We start from the raw sequence: 21,751 nt of genomic DNA on the forward strand, positions 1-21,751 counted from the left end.
GTCAGGAATCCGTAAGGCTGGTAAAATAAAACACCTCTGCATGAGTACACACACAGTTTTTTTTTTTGTTGTTGTTGTTGTTATTGAAGTAGTGTACATGTCAGGCCTATTTTCTTTCCTGATTGAAATCTGCATTATTCTTTAAAATTATAAAGAAGCCAAAAAGCAAGTAACCTTCTCTAAGACATACTTTTCAAGATGAAGAGAATATCAAGAATCAGATGTCACTTTTGTGTCTGCATCACAGAAGAAACATTGTGCATATGCTTATCGAACAATTCTGTGCAGCATAAAAGAAAAGCAGACGACGATAGCAAAGCATTTGTGCCACACTGCATTTTAGGCAACTTTAACAATTTGAATATTGAGGCCTTTGACAATAGCTTACTTTTAACACGATGTCACCTAAGGGAAAAAAAATAAATAAGAAAACAAAAACGGGAACCCTCTTTTTATATAACAAAGCACTGAGAAATTCTTTAAATGTACACATGGATTTGTAAATACCACTACATCTGCACAGCACATGAACAAAACAAAAAAAAAAAGAAATCAAAAAAAAAGGAACATAAATTCTAAAGATAATAATGCCTGTAGCATGTAAAAACCCTGATATTTTTCTCCCTGCATCGGAGCCTTAAGGAGATCTCGGTCTCCTCTGACTCAGCACTGCCCATAAGGCACAAGCGCTGCTGTTTCTATAGTAACCTGCCGCAGGGCAATGAGGAACGCTGAATGCTGAGCTGGGCCTGATTGAACACAGTCCTTCTGACCCACAGAACTGAAGTCTCTTGGGCTCAGCCGCTTTATTTCCTTGGTCATGTAGGCCGCATGTTTGATCTGGACATCTAAGCCATCTTAATCCCCTCAAAGCCACAGAACTTCCACCTCTTCTCAAGGCTAGCACCCACTCCTGATATTTCTTGCTGGAAGGTGTGCTGCAGGCGGGTTAGTAGAGCTTCCACCTCTGTGGTATTGATCTACATGTGAGAAATATAAGGAAACAAAACAGGAAAAGTGCACCATTTTTGTTCATCTTGTAAAACAACAGGGTAGATGAAGAAAAGGTCAAAGAAATAGAGCTTAGAAAAGATTCCCAGCTTCACCTTAACTGTGATTAAAATGAACATTAGTGACAAAGTGACCTAATGCAACTAAAGGTCTAACAGAGACGTTCACAGTGGCTCTACGCAAAGCATGGAGAGCCCATTCCTCTTGAATCATCACACTAAACGTGCCTAATGTACCTGTATGAGAAACTGAAGTGACTAGAGGAGACAGGGAGCTGAGTCGGTTTGAACATTTAATTAACATGTTAAAAAGGGACGCAGCCGCAAAAAGCATGTTGGGCATCAGATGGGATTAAATCTGCCAGTGGAGTCACAGAGGAGTCCAAGTTTCATTTACTAGTTAACTATAATACTAAGTATTTATGAAAAGAATTTAGGATTACTAAAATGCAAATGGGTAATAATGGGTTTCCACATCATACGAGTTACTCCTCCAAATTATCTTTTGTCTTAATTTCTCCCCTTGATGTTTCCTTTATTGCTGAACATTTGGCATGTAGCCCTTCGACATAATATTATGCGTCGAAAAGGATTTTAAAAGAATGGCTAATGAGCAGACGTCCCTTGTTAAACATTACCGGGTACAGTAGAAGATGAAAAATTGCTTATTTTAGAACACAATAAATCAAAAATTAAATTATAACATTTTTAAATCAACAACATTATTGCTTTCAAACTAATTTCTTGCCTACCTTTGTGTCTAACCGTTGTAAATATGAGCAGATGTACTCAATGCTGGCACCAAAGGGATGGACATGAAGAAATGTTGAGATGATACCTACAACAGAAATAGCTGTTAGGTTAAATAAATAAACAAGCATGACTTCTTAACAGTGCAGTCTGATTAAGGGTTATGCTTTCACAACAAAACTCACAATAAATGAGTAAAGACCCCAAAACAGGGCATCTAAAAAACATCCAGCACACAGCATCAGTGGCCCACCGTGGTCGGTGTGAATGGTCACACATGCTGACAGCCTCTGATGCGACTAACCCAGAGTTTGAGAAACATGAGAAACTACGAGCCTTAAATTTCTGATTGCATAATGCGCCCATTTTTTTTTTTTTATAAAAGCATCCAATGAATCAATATGGGAAAGCTCAGTAAGAAAACAAACTCTTTGAAAGATGCTTTTAAATGCAGCCACTGACCGTTTACTTTCTAGGTTGCGCTTGTCTATAATCTTTTTGCTCCACCTAAGAAAATGAATCCATTAATCCATCAGTCCATTTTCAAAGATGCTTAATGCATTACAGAGAATTTTCATTTACAGTATATGATTCAATATGTTTTCAAAGAGCAATGGAGAAAGATGCAGACTTTTTGCCAACTAAAATATAACTAGAAGATGCTAAGTGGAAAATATCTTAAAGAAATACAAGCATTAAGAAAATTGTGTCAAAGCAACACCGTAAGACATACCGAAATATCTGAAATATGACGTTGTAATTGTGTAGTCAATTTCGACTTGTCATGTCATTTGCATTTCTTGGAACTGCCTGGTTTCCCTAATATCGGGGCCAAAGACTCACAATAGACAATCCTGGGATGGTCTAATCTGCTATAAAGCTCAGAGAAGGATTGTCTTTGAGGAATGACTGTTAATTTGTTATTGTATCAATTTTGCAATCATAAAAGGGGTTGTGAAGTTGACTTCAAGAAGGAATGTGTCCTTGTTTAAAATATCAATTAACTCTACACAGTGACGGTCATGGGAGATCTGCTGTTTACTTAATGGCGGCTAATAACCCTGTACATTCACGTTTCTGTGGTGGGCTGGTGCCCTGCCCAGGGTTTGTTTCCTGCCTTGCGCCCTGTGTTGGCTGGGATTGGCTCCAGCAGCCCCCACCCGTGACCCTGTGTTAGTACATAGCGGGTTGGACAATGACTGACTGACATTTACGTTTATCACATGTGGAATAAGTAAAACGCAGAAATGCTGCCCAGTTTCATTCAAGTTTAGTTATAGCAAATTCTAGCATTTGTGCAGGAGGTGCCACAGGATTAGGAGAGGGTATAAGAAAGTTGTAAAAGAGAGTGTGTGTGTGTGCAGCCATGCAGGTAAAGGCAGAATGCCAAAATGAATCTACAAGTGGGAGGTCAGTTGAACAAATGTTTACTGGTATGGAGAAAGCAAGGCCAGGGCTTTGAGGAGAGAGCAAAAGAGGCTGCAAGAGTGGGAGAGAATGGAAGGAATACTTTATTACGAAATGGGGTTCAAAGATCACACCCTGTGACAAATGCCCGTACAACTAGATGCAATGGGAGCATGAGATTTGATTCTGAATTTGTTAGTTTCATTTGATCCTCTGTGTACTCAATTTGCTTATTCATGTTTAGGTTTAGTAAACTAATTTCCTTTGAGACTACATGCTGTATTGATTTTATTGTGGGTGTCTTCCTATGACACTTGAAATTTTTAATTCTAGAAGTCTGTACCTTTCTGGCAATCTTAAATGACACTTAACAGAAAAAAGAATCGTTCCTAAAGCCTCTATTATTCCTTGAACTTTGCTATCTTATCTTATTTTCATGGTGGAAAAGATTAATCTAAAATGAAAACAGCCAGCCTGTTCTTGGAAAGACTTTTTTTTTCCTGGAAACTGTCAAGGCAGTAGGATTGGAACAGCACACTGATGAAACCTAATAACATTAAATTATTAAGACTTGATCAATCAAAAAGTCTTTATTTACTAGCATATCAGGCCTTTCATAATAAGCACAAACATAAAGCACTTTACAAAATGACAAACATGACACGAAAATTTATTAGGAGGAGGAGGCCAAGATTAAAAATCTTAGTAAATATAAACAGTTCATAATGCCATAGAATGCAGTAAATGTAAAATAAAATAAAATAAATAAATAAAGATCCTACTCATTTCTCAAGTGTTAATTTCTCAAATACTCAAAAGAGAAGGTGGTTGTGCACTCGGAGCTCAGAATTTGAAATCAAAACGGGCTCACAGTGAGAGCGCGGGCACAGCAAATCTGAAGGACAGTCGTAATCCCCTCAAAGACTAGCTCTACCAAATTTCTCCTATCATTCTGGGAAGGTCAAACAAAGAGGTACAGTACCCTGTGGGGCTGACTTTTACAGCTTTGTACATAAAAAACGTTTGACAGCAAGAAGTCAATGTTTTAATCAGATGCGTTCCACAGTCTCAACAGCTGGTTAGCAAAAGAAATGATGTGCACTCCATTCATCAGGCTGTTAATTGTAGGGCAAGATTAAAAATGAGTTTGCAGTAATTCATGACAGACAATGAAAGCAAAGTAAAATACCCATTTATTGAAGATGCTTCATTATATTTTCTACATTTTTTATTTTTACTTTGGGTATGATGGAATTTATTTAAGTGGACGTTTCTGTGGCTGTCACGAATGGCAAAAAGTAACATAAACAGACCAGATATGAGTCTACAGTCATGTTGAAACCTCAAAATATATTTGAGGATATTGAATTGGAACATTGGATTATCAGCTTATTTAAAATGGACAGTAAGTCTGATTGTAGTTGAGGTCTGTTCTGAGAATTGTCAGTAGAAAAAGCTCGACAGAACAGAAACATGTGCACGTTCAACACTAAAAAAAAAAAACCCAACTTTTTGGAAAAAGGGTTTTTCTATTGGAAACATTATTCTAAGTAACTTTACAGATTCATGGTACAACTGCATCCATATATCAGATGATGTACCACGAGCAGGCAACCTTGCGGTTTAGAATTCAGTTCTTTATCCATTACACCAAAAACTGCCTGCAGAAACACCAAACATACAGAATGGTGGGAACAGCAAATGAAAAAGGACAGGAAGGCTACTTTTACTCAGCTGTAACCAAGCTTCTTTTAGCTTGTCTGAACCTCCGGTCACTCAGAAGGTGAGCTGAAGACTTATGAATCTAAACCCATGCTCTTCAAATTTCCTCTTGAAGTCTGATTGAGATGTCTACTAACAAGATTTAGTTTCCTACTGCAGAGGATTGAGAAAGTATTGAAGCTCCTTCACTTTCTGCACAATTTATTGCGCTGTAGAATTATTTTTAAACAGATACATTTGATATTTTTACATATCCATCCATGCTCAACACGTTCTCAGAAACATCTGCAAATGTATTCAAAATCAAAAACTAAATTCTCTCATTTATCTATCTATCTATCTATCTATCTATCTATCTATCTATCTATCTATCTATCTATCTATCTATCTATCTATCTATCTATCTATCTATCTATCTATCTATCTATCTATCTATCTATCTATCTATCTATCTATCTATCCACTGAATTAAGCACTTTGCAGAAGCCACTTTAGCAGCAAGAACAGCTTTAAGCCTTGGGTAAGTTTATATAACCTTTGCACACCTGCATTTGGACAGTTTTCACAATTGTTTCTGGAAGATTATCTCATTCCCTGTTAGTTTGGATTGAAAGTGTCTGTAAACTGTCATCTTCAGGTCTCCCCTTACCTGTTCTGTGAGGTTTAATTTTAAGCTTTGGCTGAGCCACTTAAAGACTGTCATTGATCCAGGTCAATGTCATGCTGAAATGTGATCTGTCAACCCAAATTGAAGTTGTGTGGACTCTCAAGCAGGTTTCCTTCCAGGGTGTTTCTGTATTTGGCTGCATTCATCCTTCCCTCAATTCTGAACAGTCTGCCAGTCCCTATCGCAGAGAAGAGCCCCCATAGCATGATGTGGCCACCACAAAGCATGTCCATAGAGGGTGATATTAGAGTTGAGTCCAAAGAGTTCAATTTGTGTCTCATCAGGCTCATGCTCACTGACTCCAAGCAGACTGTCATAGGCCTTTTACACAAGAATGGCTTCCATCTAGCCACTCTACCATTAACTTCCAATTGAAGGACTGTTGTTGAGAAGGTTGCCTTTCCAATGGGTTTCCTCATCTCAGCAGAGGACTCCCGAAATTCTATTAGAGAGACAATTGGGTGTTTGATCACCTCCTCGATTAAGGCCCATCTTGCTCAATTACTTAGTTTGACCAGATGCTGGTTTCAAATTTCAGCCATTTCACAATTAATGAGGCTGTCGTTCTCTTGGGAATACTCACAGCTTTAGAAATGGATGTATAACCTTGCCTGGGTTTATGCCTCACCGCAATGTTTCAGCAGTGGTCCACAGAGAGTTCCCTCTTGGTTTTTCTTCTGACATGCAATGTGAATTGTGGGACGTTATATACACCGGTGAGTGCCTTTCTAAGCAATGTCCAGTCACGTCAATTTGCCACAGGCGGACACCTATAAAGTTCTAGAGACATCTAAAGGATAATTAAAGCAAAACTCACCTGACCACAATTTGTAGTGCCAGAAGGAAAGGGTCTGAATACTCATAAGAATGACAGATTTCAGTTTTTAAAATTGAATATGCTTGCAAACCTTTCTGAAAACATGTTTTAACTTTGTCATCATGGGTTATTGGGTAAAAAGGGCAAATTTATCCTTTCAAAATAAATCCACAATACAGAAAAGTGACAGAATATGAAGGAGTCTGAATCATTTCTTCAATGATACAATCCTTATTTGTTAGCATTTGCAAAGATTTATCAGCAGTGTCATCAGCCTGAGTTATGCAGGTGGCATAATTGGCTTCATTGTCTTTATTTTATTTTTTTTTAAGTCTGCATTTCAAACTTGTGTCTGAACAAAATGATTTAATTCTCAGTTGTCTGATATCGGTGTTAATTTCTAAACTTAAATGGCATATTCCAATTTCAAAGAGACTCAACATAAGTACAGAGACTGTTTGACATGTGTTTCACACGTCCACTTCTTTTGTAATATACATTTTCATTTTTTGCGCATTTAAACTTCTAAAGCCTCCCTCCAATGAGGAAGCTGTGGCAGGTTTGCCAACTGGAGGAACTGAAGAAAACAGGGAGAGAAGCACATCCTTATCTGATATTTTGATGGCAAAGGAAGAGATTTTGAGCGCAGATCCTATCAGAATAGATATGGCACGATGATAATAAATTTAAGGGTGGAGTGGTGGCTCTGAGGCTAAGGATTTGCGCTGGTATCCCGAAGGTTGCCGGTTCGAATCCCCATCACTGCCAAAAGAGATCCTACTCTGCTGGGCCCTTGAGCAAGGCCCTTAACCTGCAATTGCTCCAGGGGTGCTGTACAATGGCAGACTCTGCACTGTAACCCCAAGGGGTATGCAAAAACGAAGAAATTCCTAATTCAAGAAATTGTATAAGGTGAAATAAAGAACAAGAAATAAAAATTAACTACACTAGGCTACTGCATGGTGTGTGGCCTTTGCCTTCATTTTATTATGGACTATTCTGCACTACAATTCTTAGCTTTTTAAAATTATGTATTTGATCAGAAGAGGGCCATCTTAGCAGATGAAGATACGGCAGAATTAGCAGAGGCACAAGGGCAGCACAGAACCACAGGTTCAGTGTTAGAATGGGCTTTGCTGGATGGATCAACAGGGGCATAACATAATGAACTGAAAATGTATTCATTTATTTAGCGTCAGTTTGTTTTTCCACTTTTGAAGTTCATAACATGCCATCTGATATTGTACTAATTTTGTTTAAATGTAGTTGATTTAAGCTGATAACATGTGCTACAAATGACAGCATGAGGTGAAAATGTGGGTAGTGTGTATAAATGACACATTGGTTTGGATCCATGTACTAAAAGTGAGGGCCAGACGTCAAGGGAGCTGTGAAATCAGCAGCCTCAGGACGTGTTTAATCAGGCAACTCTGCTGCATGCTGCTTACTAATACTATCTGAAGATTCACTGGAAATAAAATAAAAGATGTAAATTCATTACTGTATGTGCAGTTTTACGATGATTTTCTTTCCCAAACAAAATACACAGTGCCAGCTTTTGCACTTTTTCCAATACGTTAAGCCTGTTAAAAATACTCCTCCTCCTGCTTAGAGCAAACATGGTATAGAGCATCAAATGGGAAAATGGACTTTCTTCTTCACCTCCATTCCTCGTTTTTCCACATCAATAGATCTTGCACGGCAAACAATACAACATTCACAGCTAAGAAAGGCTATGGATTAATTAGGCAAAAGCCAATTATTGTAGGCAGTAGCCATAGAAACAGGTGTGTTCTGGGTCAGCTGGAGGAGGGAAGATCATTTATTTTTTATGTGTCAAACACTCTGTAAATGTATTTATTGAGTCATGTTTCCACACATGGTATAAAAAAATAATTAGGTAGCAAATGTACTAATTTTAAAGTTGAAAAGGTTTCAGCAACATAGAAAAACAAACTTTTGAATTAAAGAGGATCATAAAAGATACTGCATGCTGCTGATTTAAACACACATAGTTTCTAAAGCAACATGTATATCTGTGGATACTTAAAGTTTAAATAATACTGAAGTCGGGTGGGTTCAATTTAAGTTTTTAATTAACAAGAGAAAGCATGTAAACATAGCCCACATAACCTTCCATCCTCAATCTACTGTGTTTCACCAGAATGATGTTGCAGATTAGATATACATATTTTTCTTATTCTCCTAACTGTGAATGATGTTTGCAGAAGAATACTGAATAGGATCCTAAGTAGGCGTATGAAGCACCTCCTGAACCAACAAACAGTCAATCCACTGCAGAGTTTGTTTGAATCACTGAAATCCCTGTTTTCACCCCAAATGTCCCATTTTTATGCATTGCATCCCACATTTTAACAGAATGTCCTGGTTCTTCTCTTTTTAATCATCCAAAACTACAAAGGGGGCAGAGCTCTTTGATTTTATGTACTTTTCTACAAGCCGCACCAAACACCAAGGGGGACCTCTCACCTTCCCACCCTACTCTTTGATCTAATCTGCATCTACCACACTTGCTGGAATAATGAGTTGTGTCCTGTTTTGGAACATTGAAAACCTGCTCAGTATACTGTTACAGTTAACTGGCATTATACGCATCCATGTACAGATAATTTTGCACCTATAATTTACTCTTTCCTGTCCTTGTTCACACTTTTTGCCTATCGATGAGAGTAAGAGATATAATCTATGTGTAAAGTGTGTAATTTGCCATTTGCTGTCATTCAGTCTTCTACTTTTATGTCCAAAGAGCACCTGGTAATTGCTTTACCCCATTGAAAGAGGGAATACACTTTTATAAAGACAGACCATTGCCACAAATCGGGGGTACCAATGCTCATTCTAGGCTTCAGTATTTCTATAAAATGTTAAAGTAACAATTTAGTGTGATGTTGCTGGGCTGCGACAATGAACAATAAATAAAAACGGTGCTCTCGGGCTCTGGGAGGGTGCAGGAGATTGTGAAAGTGTGCACAAGATGCTGTGGACCGATGACAGCGAAATTGGCTGGCCGCACATTTATGTGTAGACATAATCCTGCCAGTTCCCTTGTTAGCGCAGTGGAGTAAGCAATTGCAGCATCTGTGCCCGAATCACCCAAAAAAGGAGCTTGGGTAGGGACAAGGATAGAATGGAAAAGAGACGGACAGGGAGATTATAGGTTAAAGTAAAGAAGGCAAATTGTGAATGGAAGCGGTGCTGATGGGAGAGGAAACAGGCGGTCAGAAAAGTGACCCTGAGGGAAGCGTGGGGCTGCTGCTCAAAGGGGTGGATCGTGCTGCACTGAACATTTGAGACGATCATGGAGGCTCCTTGAGATCCTGAAGATGCCTAGAGAAGGCTTAGGGAAGGCTTGGTTCAGCCTGGGTTGAGGGTGGGGACCTGAGGCTGTGTATAGGTCGACTGCAGCTATTGGTGGCCATCTGTCTCCTCTGGATGTGAGGACCCCTAAAGGGTAAGCCAAGGGTGACATTTGTCTTAAGAGTGAAAGCACTGTGGGGCTCAGGGTTGTTTTTTTAAAAGGATGAATTTCTGCCAACAGATTTTAACCTCAGTTTTATGGATTTTTTTGTTGATCTAGTTATTCATTGACTTATTAACCTCCACTAAAAACACACTGTTTTTATCCTGGATTGATTCTTTTATTATAATGGATCAAGCACTGCACTTTTTGACCAATTTGTTTTGTTTAAATAAAAGTACTAAGTACTTTGGTTCACCTTACTTTTCCTTGCTATGCGTGATTGCTCCGCTCATCCTTGGTTATGACTTTTGATGGTCCTGGGTGCAAGGAGCAAGGGAGCTACAGCCAACCAATACTGTCACATTTAGCCATTCCACAGGTATGATATATTTGTGCTGGTATGTTGCTTCAGGCTGCAGTACAGAATCTGGATTATTCAATAGATGGAGATATTGTTAGTGTGATTTATGACTTTAAGCGGCCTGGTGTAGTGGTTGGTACATATGGCTCTATATGGGGGCGCTCTACTAGACTGGGCCCTGCCTATAGATGGAACTTTCAATTCTCCCATTACAACACTAACAAGATGGTGTAGGAATCATTTGAAAATAGGTAGGTAATCATACAGCAAGAAACAACAGCAAGAAACAACTTTTAAAACACACCACTATGATCTGCTCCTCAAATAAAGTGCACCTGCAATGTTTTTTATTTGGTATTACATCTGTTTTTCCATTTGAAGGTACAGAACATCTTCAGCTATAATGGGAAACCTGATATTTGCATCTTATCTCACAAAATGAACACCCATGAAATAAATATCAATAGTTTATTATCTGATATAATAGGCATACATTGTCACAACACTGACACAAAATGATGAAAACCAATCTGTCCATATAGATGTAATCAGAGCAAAAATTCAATGCAGGTTTGTATGCAGTGATAACAAGAAGGAAGAGGTTCGTGAAGGATTTCTTTGCTGATTTGCTCTTAATACGTGCTGCTTGAATATCCATATACAAAGTAGCAACTGACTATCGTGCGGAAAATCCAGCTCAAGTCAGACATAAATACGCACAGGTAAAAATGAACAATGGCAAGTCAAGGAAGATGTTAGAAATAGCTGTGCCACATGATGCAGTCATGTCCAGGCAGTCACTGAATTCACTTTTGTCACCTCACAAAAGTATTCATCAAATGCTACAGCATTGCTATTCAATATATAAACTGTTCTAGTTTCAGTATTTAATACATTTACCATCATTTCATAAGACCACAGGCTGACTCTTACTCTTTCAGAGCTAATAATAGTAGCTGATTAACTTGAAAGAGAAGCCCATTAGTGGCTGTAATCATTCTGGCATCAAGTCAACTCTTGAAAAGAACATACTTAACAAATGAAATATTTAATGAATTTGTGAAGGTGATAGCCTTGTGTTTAGCTTTTTGGGAAGCATAGTTGATAAAAGTGGGTAGTATGCATAGGTGTCACTTCAGTTTCTTCACTGTAGTTTGTAATCATAATCATACTGTCACCTGTATGGCTTTGATGTATTTATATATTTTGCAGTATTATCAGATTTTTTCATTTACTCAAAGAAAGTGAATTCCCATATCCGATATACATGGCACAAAATCTGATCTAGGACTAAAATCTTTTCATCTTACAGAAGAAGACAAATAATGTACTGTTTGGAATTATGAAAAATGTCCTCTTTCATGACTGACAGTCAAAGTTTTCTTTCTCGCAGTCTATGTCAACAATCAAGGGCAAGAGTTTTATTTCACGGAGGAAGATCAAACACATTTTCATCCGGTAAAGATAACTTTGTAACTGATCTTGCAAGCACACGCTACCCACTTCCAATCTGTTTCAAAGGCCAAAGAACATTGGATTCAATAAAATGGGAAATGAAAAGCTTGAAATGGAACTTGCATCAGAGCTCTGCAAAATGCAAGCTGCCACTTCAGGAATATCCAATTTGTTAGTTACAAATGATTTGATTTCACCATTAAGTCCTTTATTACCACTTGCTCTGGCAGAATATAGGGCAGGTTCTTTTCATATACCCAGTAAGCAATATATGTGAATACAGACACTGTACTGCCAAAGTCATATTAATAAGAAGATGGCATTATGTGAACAGAATAAGACAAGTTCAGAAAATGAATAGGTTATTTGTAAATGATTGCAAACACATAATAAGGTACATTTCACTTGGAAAACTATTTATCCATTCCTTTTCAGGGTTGCATTAAGCCATAAACCCTACCTCAGCATCAACAGGATATAGTGGTAGATGTGTTATAAGTTCAATGAAGCATGCAACACAAAGCCATCTCTAACAAAATTAAGAATTAACAATTAAACAACTGTATGTCTTCAGACTATGAAATAGTAAATTCCTAAATGTCAAGAAAGCCCATGCAAATGTCTTCCCTTCCTGGAACCTGGGCTCAAGTACATTGACTGGGCCATAGCACCCATGAAAATGGGGGAGCAATCAAAAAACTAAAATATACAACACTTCAAAAACATCCATAAATCCAGTTTTATGATAAATATGAACAATAATTGAATATTTATAAAACAACTAATTAAATAACATTACACCTTTGCACACAGAAGGTAAATCCAGGTGGAATCTACAGTACTTAAAATAAACATCGGCAGCTACAAGTATGCAGAAATCAGATTACATTCCTTGAGGCTAATTAACTTCCAAAAAGGAAAAAAAAGAAACGCTTTCTTCAAGTTTTAATAACAAGGTCTTAGCAAATTCTAGAATTGTTGCTGCAAAAAAATAAAAAAAATAAAAAATGACTTATTTATAAAACCTAACCATAAGAAACATTATAATCATATCAAAAGACCAGGTGTCTAGGCAGAATTGTAATAATAATGGGTGACTTTATTACTAAAGAATAAACTAGAAAAGTTCAATAGCTATAGGAATTAAGGAACACTAAGGCATTAATATAATGAATCATCCTAGTTGTTTTTAGTCAACATATGAAAGTGCCAGAGGAAACCTAGTTCTTGCTGATTCACGTTGATTTAAAAAAGAGCATAGGAAAAATACACATCAGTCCACATGTCCATCATGGCCGGTCATTAAAGTGCAGGCTTATGGTGACGGGATAATAGTGTGGAATGTATGTTCACATCACACGTCTTTCGATATGAGAAGAGTAACATTTGAAAAGAAAGAGTACCGTGATCACACTAGTAATCTGGTGCTTCCCTTTACTGTAGCAGTGTACCTAACTGCAAATAGGATTCTCCTGTTGGACAATGCTCCAGAAGGTTCAAGAGAACACACCAGTGAATTTACAAGATGTAACTTCAAAGGAGGATATTTCAGATGAGAGGAATCGCCAACAATAGGCTTGCCTAGCTAGACAATTCTCCATGTCACATGACTGAGAAATTCCACAGACACCTCAGTGAAATGAGTGTAATGCAGAGGCCACCTTAGTGACAAGATCACACCCCAAGAAAGCCTGTGTGAGATATCAGAGAACAAGCTATTCAGAGCCGAGGTTCAACCCAACTAACTGGCTAGCATCCTAAAGTCAAGGTTTTGAAATCTTGCTGAATATGGTTTCTGGATTTCTAAAATGAAATTGGGTCCAACTTGGTAAACTGGTAGGGTTACATTAATAAAATGATCACTTATTGTGGAGTTTTTCATATTAAAATTTAGTGTGTTACTGTAAACAGATATTTTTAGCTATTATCACATTTGGCTGCTGGCAACCATTTTAATTCAGAAATGTATGAAGGGAGATTGTTGACCTTATGAGTTATCTACTACAATTTATAAAATGGGCTGGAAATGATTCAATGTAATAAAAGATTCATATGCTTGAAAGTGAACTACATTTTTACAGCTTTACTGACTTACCCACAAGCAAAGCCTCTCTTTCTGATTTGACAGGGCTGGAAAAGTTCTTCTCTGGAGAATTCTCTTTCTCCTGACTGGCAGAAGAGACCACCGGAATGGCACATTCCTGCTGGCAAAATGAAACAGAATACAAATGATATCTGTCACATTATTGCTTAAGTTCTCCAAAAACTGTCTCTGAACAAATGTGAATTCCAAATATGACATTATGAAAAGGTACGCATACAACACGGTTGGCTGATCCTCAGAAACAAAATTTTACTATATATTGAGTGATCAAGTCAGTAAAGGTGTAGACTGAAGCAAATGTATGTGGTAGATAATAAGTGCTTTTAAATCACAAATCATTCATGTATGTCTTAGTGTCTCAGAAATGTAAAATGTGTTATACCACTGAAACATTTCAAGAAATAATTCCCTTAACAGAAAAAGATGTAGTTAGAGGACAAATTAATTCAGAAGTCCAAAAATAGCAATAAGACCAATATTAGCCTATTCAAAATCTTGTCAGCATGCTTTTCTTTTCTTTTTTTTTTAAATGTGCACCTCATCAAATGTCAGATTTCTACAATGCTTTGAAAAAGAATGAATTTGGAGAGGGCTGGAGTAAAAAAGAGCAGTTTCCAATCAAGTACCAGAAGATGATTACCTTAGGGATACAAACTTTCTAAAAGGTAATTTTAGTTCCATTCACTCACTGGATTATTAGAAGAAGATGGGGGCATCTCTATAAGTATTCTTACTAAAGACCTTGTAACACAATGCACAACCATCAACAAACCATTAGGAATAACATTTTTAAATCCCACCCACTATATACCCCTACTAAAGAATTACTTTGGTTTTTACTTACATTTCTTTACTTTTAATTTTGTTTCTTAAAGTTGTAAGTTGGTAAAATGCCAATGAGAAAGACAACAGAAAAGTAAATTTGAACTCTTTGATGATAATTCAACATTTTAAGACAGTGAATACATTATGTACTTGGCATTTTCATAAAGTTTGGATGGAAAATATATATGCATATTATTAGGAACCTAATCAAGGACTTTGTTAAATGGTGCGACTCAAACCACTTACACCTGAACACCAGCAAAACCAAGGAGCTGGTGGTGGATTATAGGAGGCCCAGGCCCCTCCCGGACCCTGTGATTATCAGAGGTGACTGTGTGTAGAGGGTACAGACCTATAAATACTGGGGAGTGCAGCTGGATGATAAATTGGACTGGACTGCCAATACTGATGCTCTGTGCAAGAAAGGACAGAGCCGACTATACTTTCTTAGAAGACTGGTGTCCTTCAACATCTGCAATAAGATGCTGCAGATGTTCTATCAGACGGTTGTGGTGAACGCCGTCTTCTACGCGGTGGTGTGCTGGGGAGGCAGCATAAAGAAGAAGGACGCCTCATGCCTGGACAAACTGGTGAGGAAGGCAGGCTCTGTTGTAGGCACAAAGCTGGACAGTTTGACATCTGTGGCAGAGCGACGGGCGCTGAGTAGGCTCCTGTCAATCATGGAGAATCCACTGCATCCACTGAACAGTATCATCTCCAGACAGAGGAGTAGCTTCAGTGACAGACTAAGGAGATTGTTCCTCCCCCACACTATGCGACTCTTCAATTCCATCCGGGGGGTAAACGTTAACATTATACAAAGTTATTGTCTGTTATACCTGCATTTTTATCACTCTTTAATTTAATATTGTTTTTATCAGTATGCTGCTGCTGGTGTATTTCTATCTATCTATCTATCTATCTATCTATCTATCTATCTATCTATCTATCTATCTATCTATCTATCTATCTATCTATCTATCTATCTATCTATCTATCTATCTATCTATCTATCTATCTATCTATCTATCTATCTATCTAGTATATTGCTTATATTGTATATTGCTTAAACAAAGTGACCACAAGACATAATAAGGGTTGTATGAAAGCGCGACTGCAGAAGATATTTAGAAATTGAAAGATTTCAGGTTTTACTTATCAGACTTGAGGACGTAAAAAGCCCAGGTAAACACACGGAGTTTAAAAAATTGAAAGACATCAGTTCATAGCTTGACCATGTATAATGTACAGTATGCTCACATCCAGCAATTAAAAACGGGAACAGATAGCAAAAAAGAGGCCCAAGTTAAAAATTCCTGGAAATAATTAAGTGCAACATACTGTAGGATAATGCTGTGCTTAAATATTTTAGAATTATAGTTGTCCCAGAGGGTATAGAGTGAGGCAACCCCAATAAATCCATGTCTGAGGTCTGTGAGATGCCATTAAGGAAAACCTGAAAAGTAAAAGATCCTACTGGTTACCTGGTAAATATTTTGCTAAGGTCTTTCCTACCAAATATCAAAATGCATTGTGTGTGCCAAACAGGATGAAAGATGCTAAATAAGAACAATTTGATCTGTATTTCCTCTTGCAGTAGTATTGAGTTAAAACTGCACGTTAGATATTTGGTGTGGTCGAGACATCTAATTGAATGTAGCAGTCTGAAGTTCCCCATACACATTACACACTTGTAAACATTGAGAAGGCTTTGAAAAACTTTGGACAAATTTAATTTAAACCTGATCAGAAACAAATAAAGGAAAAAAACGAGAGAAAATGCACATATAATGAAATTATGAATGGGTCTGTAAATTTAAGCATGTAACATTCTACCGTAGAATTGAAAGGAAGAAAGGACAGGGGGAAGGAAAGTTATGATGATTTTAAAGATTACTTTTAATAATTACTTTAAGTGATAAGAATTTGTATGGGTTTCTTTTAGTCCATTACTGCAGGGCTTGTTGTTATTGACTTCATTTGTTTGTTTTGTTCAATTTGTTGATATTCTCTGCACCATTTCTTCCTTTCTAGCTTTCTTTGTTTATTTTAAATTTCTTCTAATTTATGTCCATTTATTACCATTATGGTTTAAGAAATACAGAATTGATGTGATATAATTTTATATAACTCTATATAGCTTTACATTTATTAAAAGCAAGCATATTACTGTTGATAATTACTTAACTGTTTATTTGTCTGCTTATCATTTATTTCTATGCCTTTTAATTTGTTCTAATTTAATTTTTAACTTACAAATTTAGTGTTGTTAACCTTTTGTGTAATACCATCATAATCAACTTTTACCTTATGAAAATAAAATATCTTCATTTGAATAACTTTTTTTGGTACATTAACTAGGTAACAACTTATCAAATAATAGTATTTTTTTATATACAGTATGTCAAAGTCCTAGTTATAATATGGTGTGGTGGTCCAAGTTGGCTCCATGTGCTCAGGCAGCCTGAAACGAGAGCCAGTGATAGTCATAACCAAGTATGAGCTGGGCGAATGAGGACACAAACACAAGCAGGAGGTGGTGCAAAGTGATTCAACGGTTTTATTTAAAGCAAACAATGCTCCAAAAGTGCAGTGCTCCATCGCCCAAATTAAACATTCCAGGGTTGCCTGAGCATGAGCTGCATCGTTTTTAATTATTTTTCTAAAAATACACATTACCACAGACCTATCTTATGACAAATGGTAAAAAATAGCCTTTAAAATGCTACTATTATTTTTAAATGAGACAAATACTGGATTTTAATTTTATATTAGATAGTACATAATTAAGAGTGATTGTCTTAACTAATAACCTCCAGTAAGTAATTTGTAGCATTTGGTATACTAGTATTTTTTGAATTTCTTATTTCAATATTTCTTAGTTCTGGAATTTTTACTTAATGGAAAAAAGTGATTGTATTATCAATAGTGTAACAATACTGTAACTGTACTGTTTTTTTTTGGAGAGAGAGAGAGAGAGAGAAAGAGAGCACACACCTCAGTGTCAGTCATTGTTTTAAAGCCGGAAATAACACTGGAGGCAAGGCTCAGTATCTGACACATTTCATTCTCCTTATTTCTTTTTTTATCCAGGAATAAGAAAGTCAAAATGCAAAAAAAAACTCAATAACTGGGATAGATCTTTACATTTTTGTAAGAATATTGTCTTAGGAATAATAAAAGTCTCATTCAAGAACTCAGAACAAAAAAGGGCAGTGCTTCTAAGCATACTGACATCAAAAAGATTCCTCCTGTAGAACATTCATGCAAATATTAATCTAGGCTAAAAAAGTTAGGCTAGTCAGGCTTTTCACTACAACTATGAGAGGAAGACAAGATAATTTGGAATGATGATTTTCAAAGAAACCTTGCATGCTGCTACCAAGGTAATCTCTGTTTCAGAGGGCCATTACAAAGACACTTTAAGGCTGAGATGCTTACTGTCAGTTATATCATCTATTCCTACTGTCCTTAATTATTCAACAAATGGCAGATGTTACATATTGGCATATGTGCTTTCTATATTAATAACACATTTGTCTTCAGTCAAGTATTTATATCCAGAGACCCAATTCTTTAATTACAGTATATACAAGATAATTACCAGATGTTGTTAATCTTCTTACATTATCAGTAGTAGAGACTTTACAGTCTTGCAATAAGGAAGATATATGCAGTATTTCTACAAATTGTTGTTTTTTTCTCAAGAAATTCACTACAGACAAGTAGGCATTGAATAAGGGAGTTTTCAAATAGAATTTCAGATAAATAATGGAACTCAGCTATTGATAATATATATTCATTGTTGATTTGTGCAATGCACTGTGTGCTTCAACTAAAAATCGCACACATCTTATCTTTACATAAAACATCTTAAATACATCCAGGGCAAAACTCTAATTGAGTGAGAAGTCATCAGAAACCTGCTTCGCTTAGTTATAAGTTTTCCACCATGTTCAGAGTATTACCAGACAGGATAATAGATAGATAGATAGATAGATAGATAGATAGATAGATAGATAGATAGATAGATAGATAGATAGATAGATAGATAGATAGATAGATAGATAGATAGATAGATAGATAGATAGATAGATAGATAGATAGATAGATAGATAGATAGATAGATAGATAGATAGATAGATAGATAGATAGATACTTTATGGTGTAGTGAAAAATTTGTTGTAGTACCATAAATTATATTGCTCACTTATAACCTGAAAAAAGTATTGTTCCACTCTCTATAACAGCGTGGGAAAAGGAAATCCTAGACTATTTAATATTAGAAAAATAAAAAAATACATTTTCATCTGAGGCTTGTTAAGAATGCAGCAATTACCTATTAAAATTCTCCTTAAGCAAGCATGCTGAAACTCTGCTAACCTTTTAAAGGTTTGAGGAGCACAAGCATACAGAGCTATCACAGTTCATTATTCTTCAGAACAGTTGAACATGGTGTTGAAGTGGAATTGAACATAAAATTTGGTATTACTTCTCATATGCTCTATTATCTACATATATCAAGGTTATTGTAGCATAACACTATTTAATAGTCATTAAGGGTTCAAGAATGCAATTAACAAACTAATTTGTGAAATATTAATCCACTCAACTTTTTAAAAACTACTACACAACTGAAAACAATTAACACATTTAATGTAAGATGGACAGTGTACAATGTGGAGCACTCTTTATTACAAAATAAAAGATGGTTTAACAGTCACACAGTAAAACGCACTCTCCAGTTGTTTTGTGTAGCTGATGATCTTTTTCATTAATAAAATGCCTTTAATGTATTCGGACCAGCCAGATGCTTAGAATTTAATGAATGAAATTTATGATACCCATGGAATCACTGCAAGGTTTGACAGCTTTTTTGTGCACAGCATCTACATATCGCTTACAATGGTAAAACTGCTTTTTATTAATCTATTAAGATCCAACAGATGCGTCTCACTTTATGGGATAAAATATCCAACTATCACAACAGGGTACTATTAAAACATCTTTTCAGTGAAAGCAGTTTTATAGATTGAAAAAGATGTTCAAATGTTACAGTTTACATAACAAAAAAAATGAACAGGGCCTCCCAGCTGGACTGAGTTTAGTATTTACTTTAAATTTTTAGTTATTAATTGAATTATTAATTAAACTAGAAATAGAGTTAGAAAATAAATGGCAGATAATCTGCCGAGGAAAGGCACTTTTTTACTGAATTAATACAAAATAGGGATTTTCTAGAACTTTCAGGTGCCTTGTATTTAATAGAAAAAATAAAAACCCCAATCTCCTTCCTAATGTGAGCAGCCTTCCTATGGGTGGTTGTAGCAGAGGTACTCCTGCAGAGAGTAGAAACGACTCCTGTCTGCTATTTCAAAGCTGAGTGAAGTTTTTACCAATCCTGCCACCAACCTCCAAGTTTCCCCTGCAAGTCGGAGGTCCTTTTTCAAGGCCGGATGCAGTTTAACGTCATACCCAGGATTAATTACTCTGCAAGCAATATTAAAAACTATTATTACTCATCTATGCTGCATTTTCTCTATACATAGCAAGGAATGGTCATATAACCATCACTCTTTCACTTATAACTTCCAAGTATAACAAACAGCTAACCAGAAAGATTGTGCCATTAAATATTTTCCTGTGAGAGGATAGAAAAATAAAGAACCTTTATATTGCTTTGAAGAGTAATCTCTTTATAAGGATCAGGCAGTATTTGAATAAGTTTGTTCTGCTTACCACCTGCCTCTTTATCTACATGCATATACAGGTGCTGGTCGTAAAATTAGAATATCATGACAAAGTTGATTTATTTCAGTAATTCCATTCAAAAGTGAAACTTGTATATTAGATTCATTCATTACACACTGACTGATGTATTTCAAATGTTTATTTCTTTTAATTTTGATGATTATAACTGACAACTAATGAAAGTCCCAAATTCAGTATCTCGGAAAATTAGAATATTGTGAAAAGGTTCAATATTGAAGACACCTGGTGCCACACTCTAATCAGCTAATTAACTCAAAACACCTGCAAAAGCCTTTAAATGGTCTCTCAGTCTAGTTCTGTAGGCTACACAATCATGGGGAAGACTGCTGACTTGACAGTTGTCCAAAAGATGTCCATTGACACCTTGCACAAAAGGTCATTGCTAAAGAGACTGGCTGTTCACAGAGCTCTGTGTCCAAGCACATTAATAGAGAGGCGAAGGGAAGGACAAGATGTGGTAGAAAAAAGTGTACAAGCAATAGGGATAACCGCACCCTGGAGAGGATTGTGAAACAAAACCCATTCAAAACTGTGGGGGAAATTCACAAAGAGTGGACTGCAGCTGGAGTCAGTGCTTCAAGAACCACCACGCACAGGCGTATGCAAGACATGGGTTTTAGCGGTCACATTCCTTGTGTCAAGCCACTCTTGAACAAGAGACAGCGTCAGAAGCGTCTCGACTGGGCTAAAGACAAAACTTCTGCTGAGTGGTCCAAAGTTATGTTCTCTGATGAAAGTAAATTTTGTATTTCCTTTGGAAATCAAGGTCCCAGAGTCTGGAGGAAGAGAGGAGAGGCACAGAATCCACGTTGCTTGAGGTCCAGTGTAAAGTTTCCACAGTCAGTGATGGTTTGGGGTGCCATGTCATCTGCTGGTGTTGGTCCATTGTGTTTTCTGAGGTCCAAGGTCAACGCAGCTGTCTACCAGGAAGTTTTAGAGCACTTCATGCTTCCTGCTGCTGATGAACTTTATGGAGATGCAGATTTCATTTTCCAACAGGACCTGGCACCTGCACACAGTGCCAAAACTACCAGTACCTGGTTTAAGGACAATGGTATCCCTGTTCTTGATTGGCCAGCAAACTCGCCTGACCTTAACCCCGTAGAAAATCTGTGGGGTATTGTGAAGAGGAAGATGCAATATGCCAGACCCAACAATTTAGAAGAGCTGAAGGCCACTATCAGAGCAACATGAGCTCTCATAACACCTGAGCAGTGCCACAGACTGATCGACTCCATGCCACACCGCATTGCTGCAGTAATCCAGGCCAAAGGAGCCCCAACTAAATATTGAGTGCTGTACATGCTCATACTTTTCATGTTCATACCTTTCAGTTGGCCAACATTTCTAAAAATCCTTTTTTTGCATTGGTCTTAATTG

The 21,751-nt window shown here is 36.8% G+C and overlaps 1 protein-coding gene across 6 annotated transcripts in view; it reads right to left on the reverse strand.

Moving 5' to 3' along the window:
• Positions 1-6: 6 nt before the first annotated feature.
• The window catches only part of enox2 (ecto-NOX disulfide-thiol exchanger 2), a 918,217-nt gene continuing 896,472 nt past the window's right edge, over positions 7-21,751 (reverse strand). For 4 of the 6 annotated variants that reach the window (XM_039765983.1, XM_039765986.1, XM_039765982.1 and 1 more), the window contains 3 exons: positions 13,766-13,874; positions 1,763-1,848; positions 7-980 (listed from right to left, as the gene is read on the reverse strand). In XM_039765983.1, the coding sequence (XP_039621917.1) occupies positions 849-980; positions 1,763-1,848; positions 13,766-13,874 (327 nt within the window). In that variant the 3' untranslated portion in view covers positions 7-848. The remainder of the gene's footprint in view (positions 981-1,762; positions 1,849-13,765; positions 13,875-21,751) is intronic. The other 2 variants (XM_039765987.1, XM_039765984.1) reach the window with 1 other exon arrangement.

Source organism: Polypterus senegalus, chromosome 10 (genome assembly GCF_016835505.1).
Source record: "Polypterus senegalus isolate Bchr_013 chromosome 10, ASM1683550v1, whole genome shotgun sequence".
In the NCBI taxonomy this organism is placed as follows: domain Eukaryota; kingdom Metazoa; phylum Chordata; class Cladistia; order Polypteriformes; family Polypteridae; genus Polypterus; species Polypterus senegalus.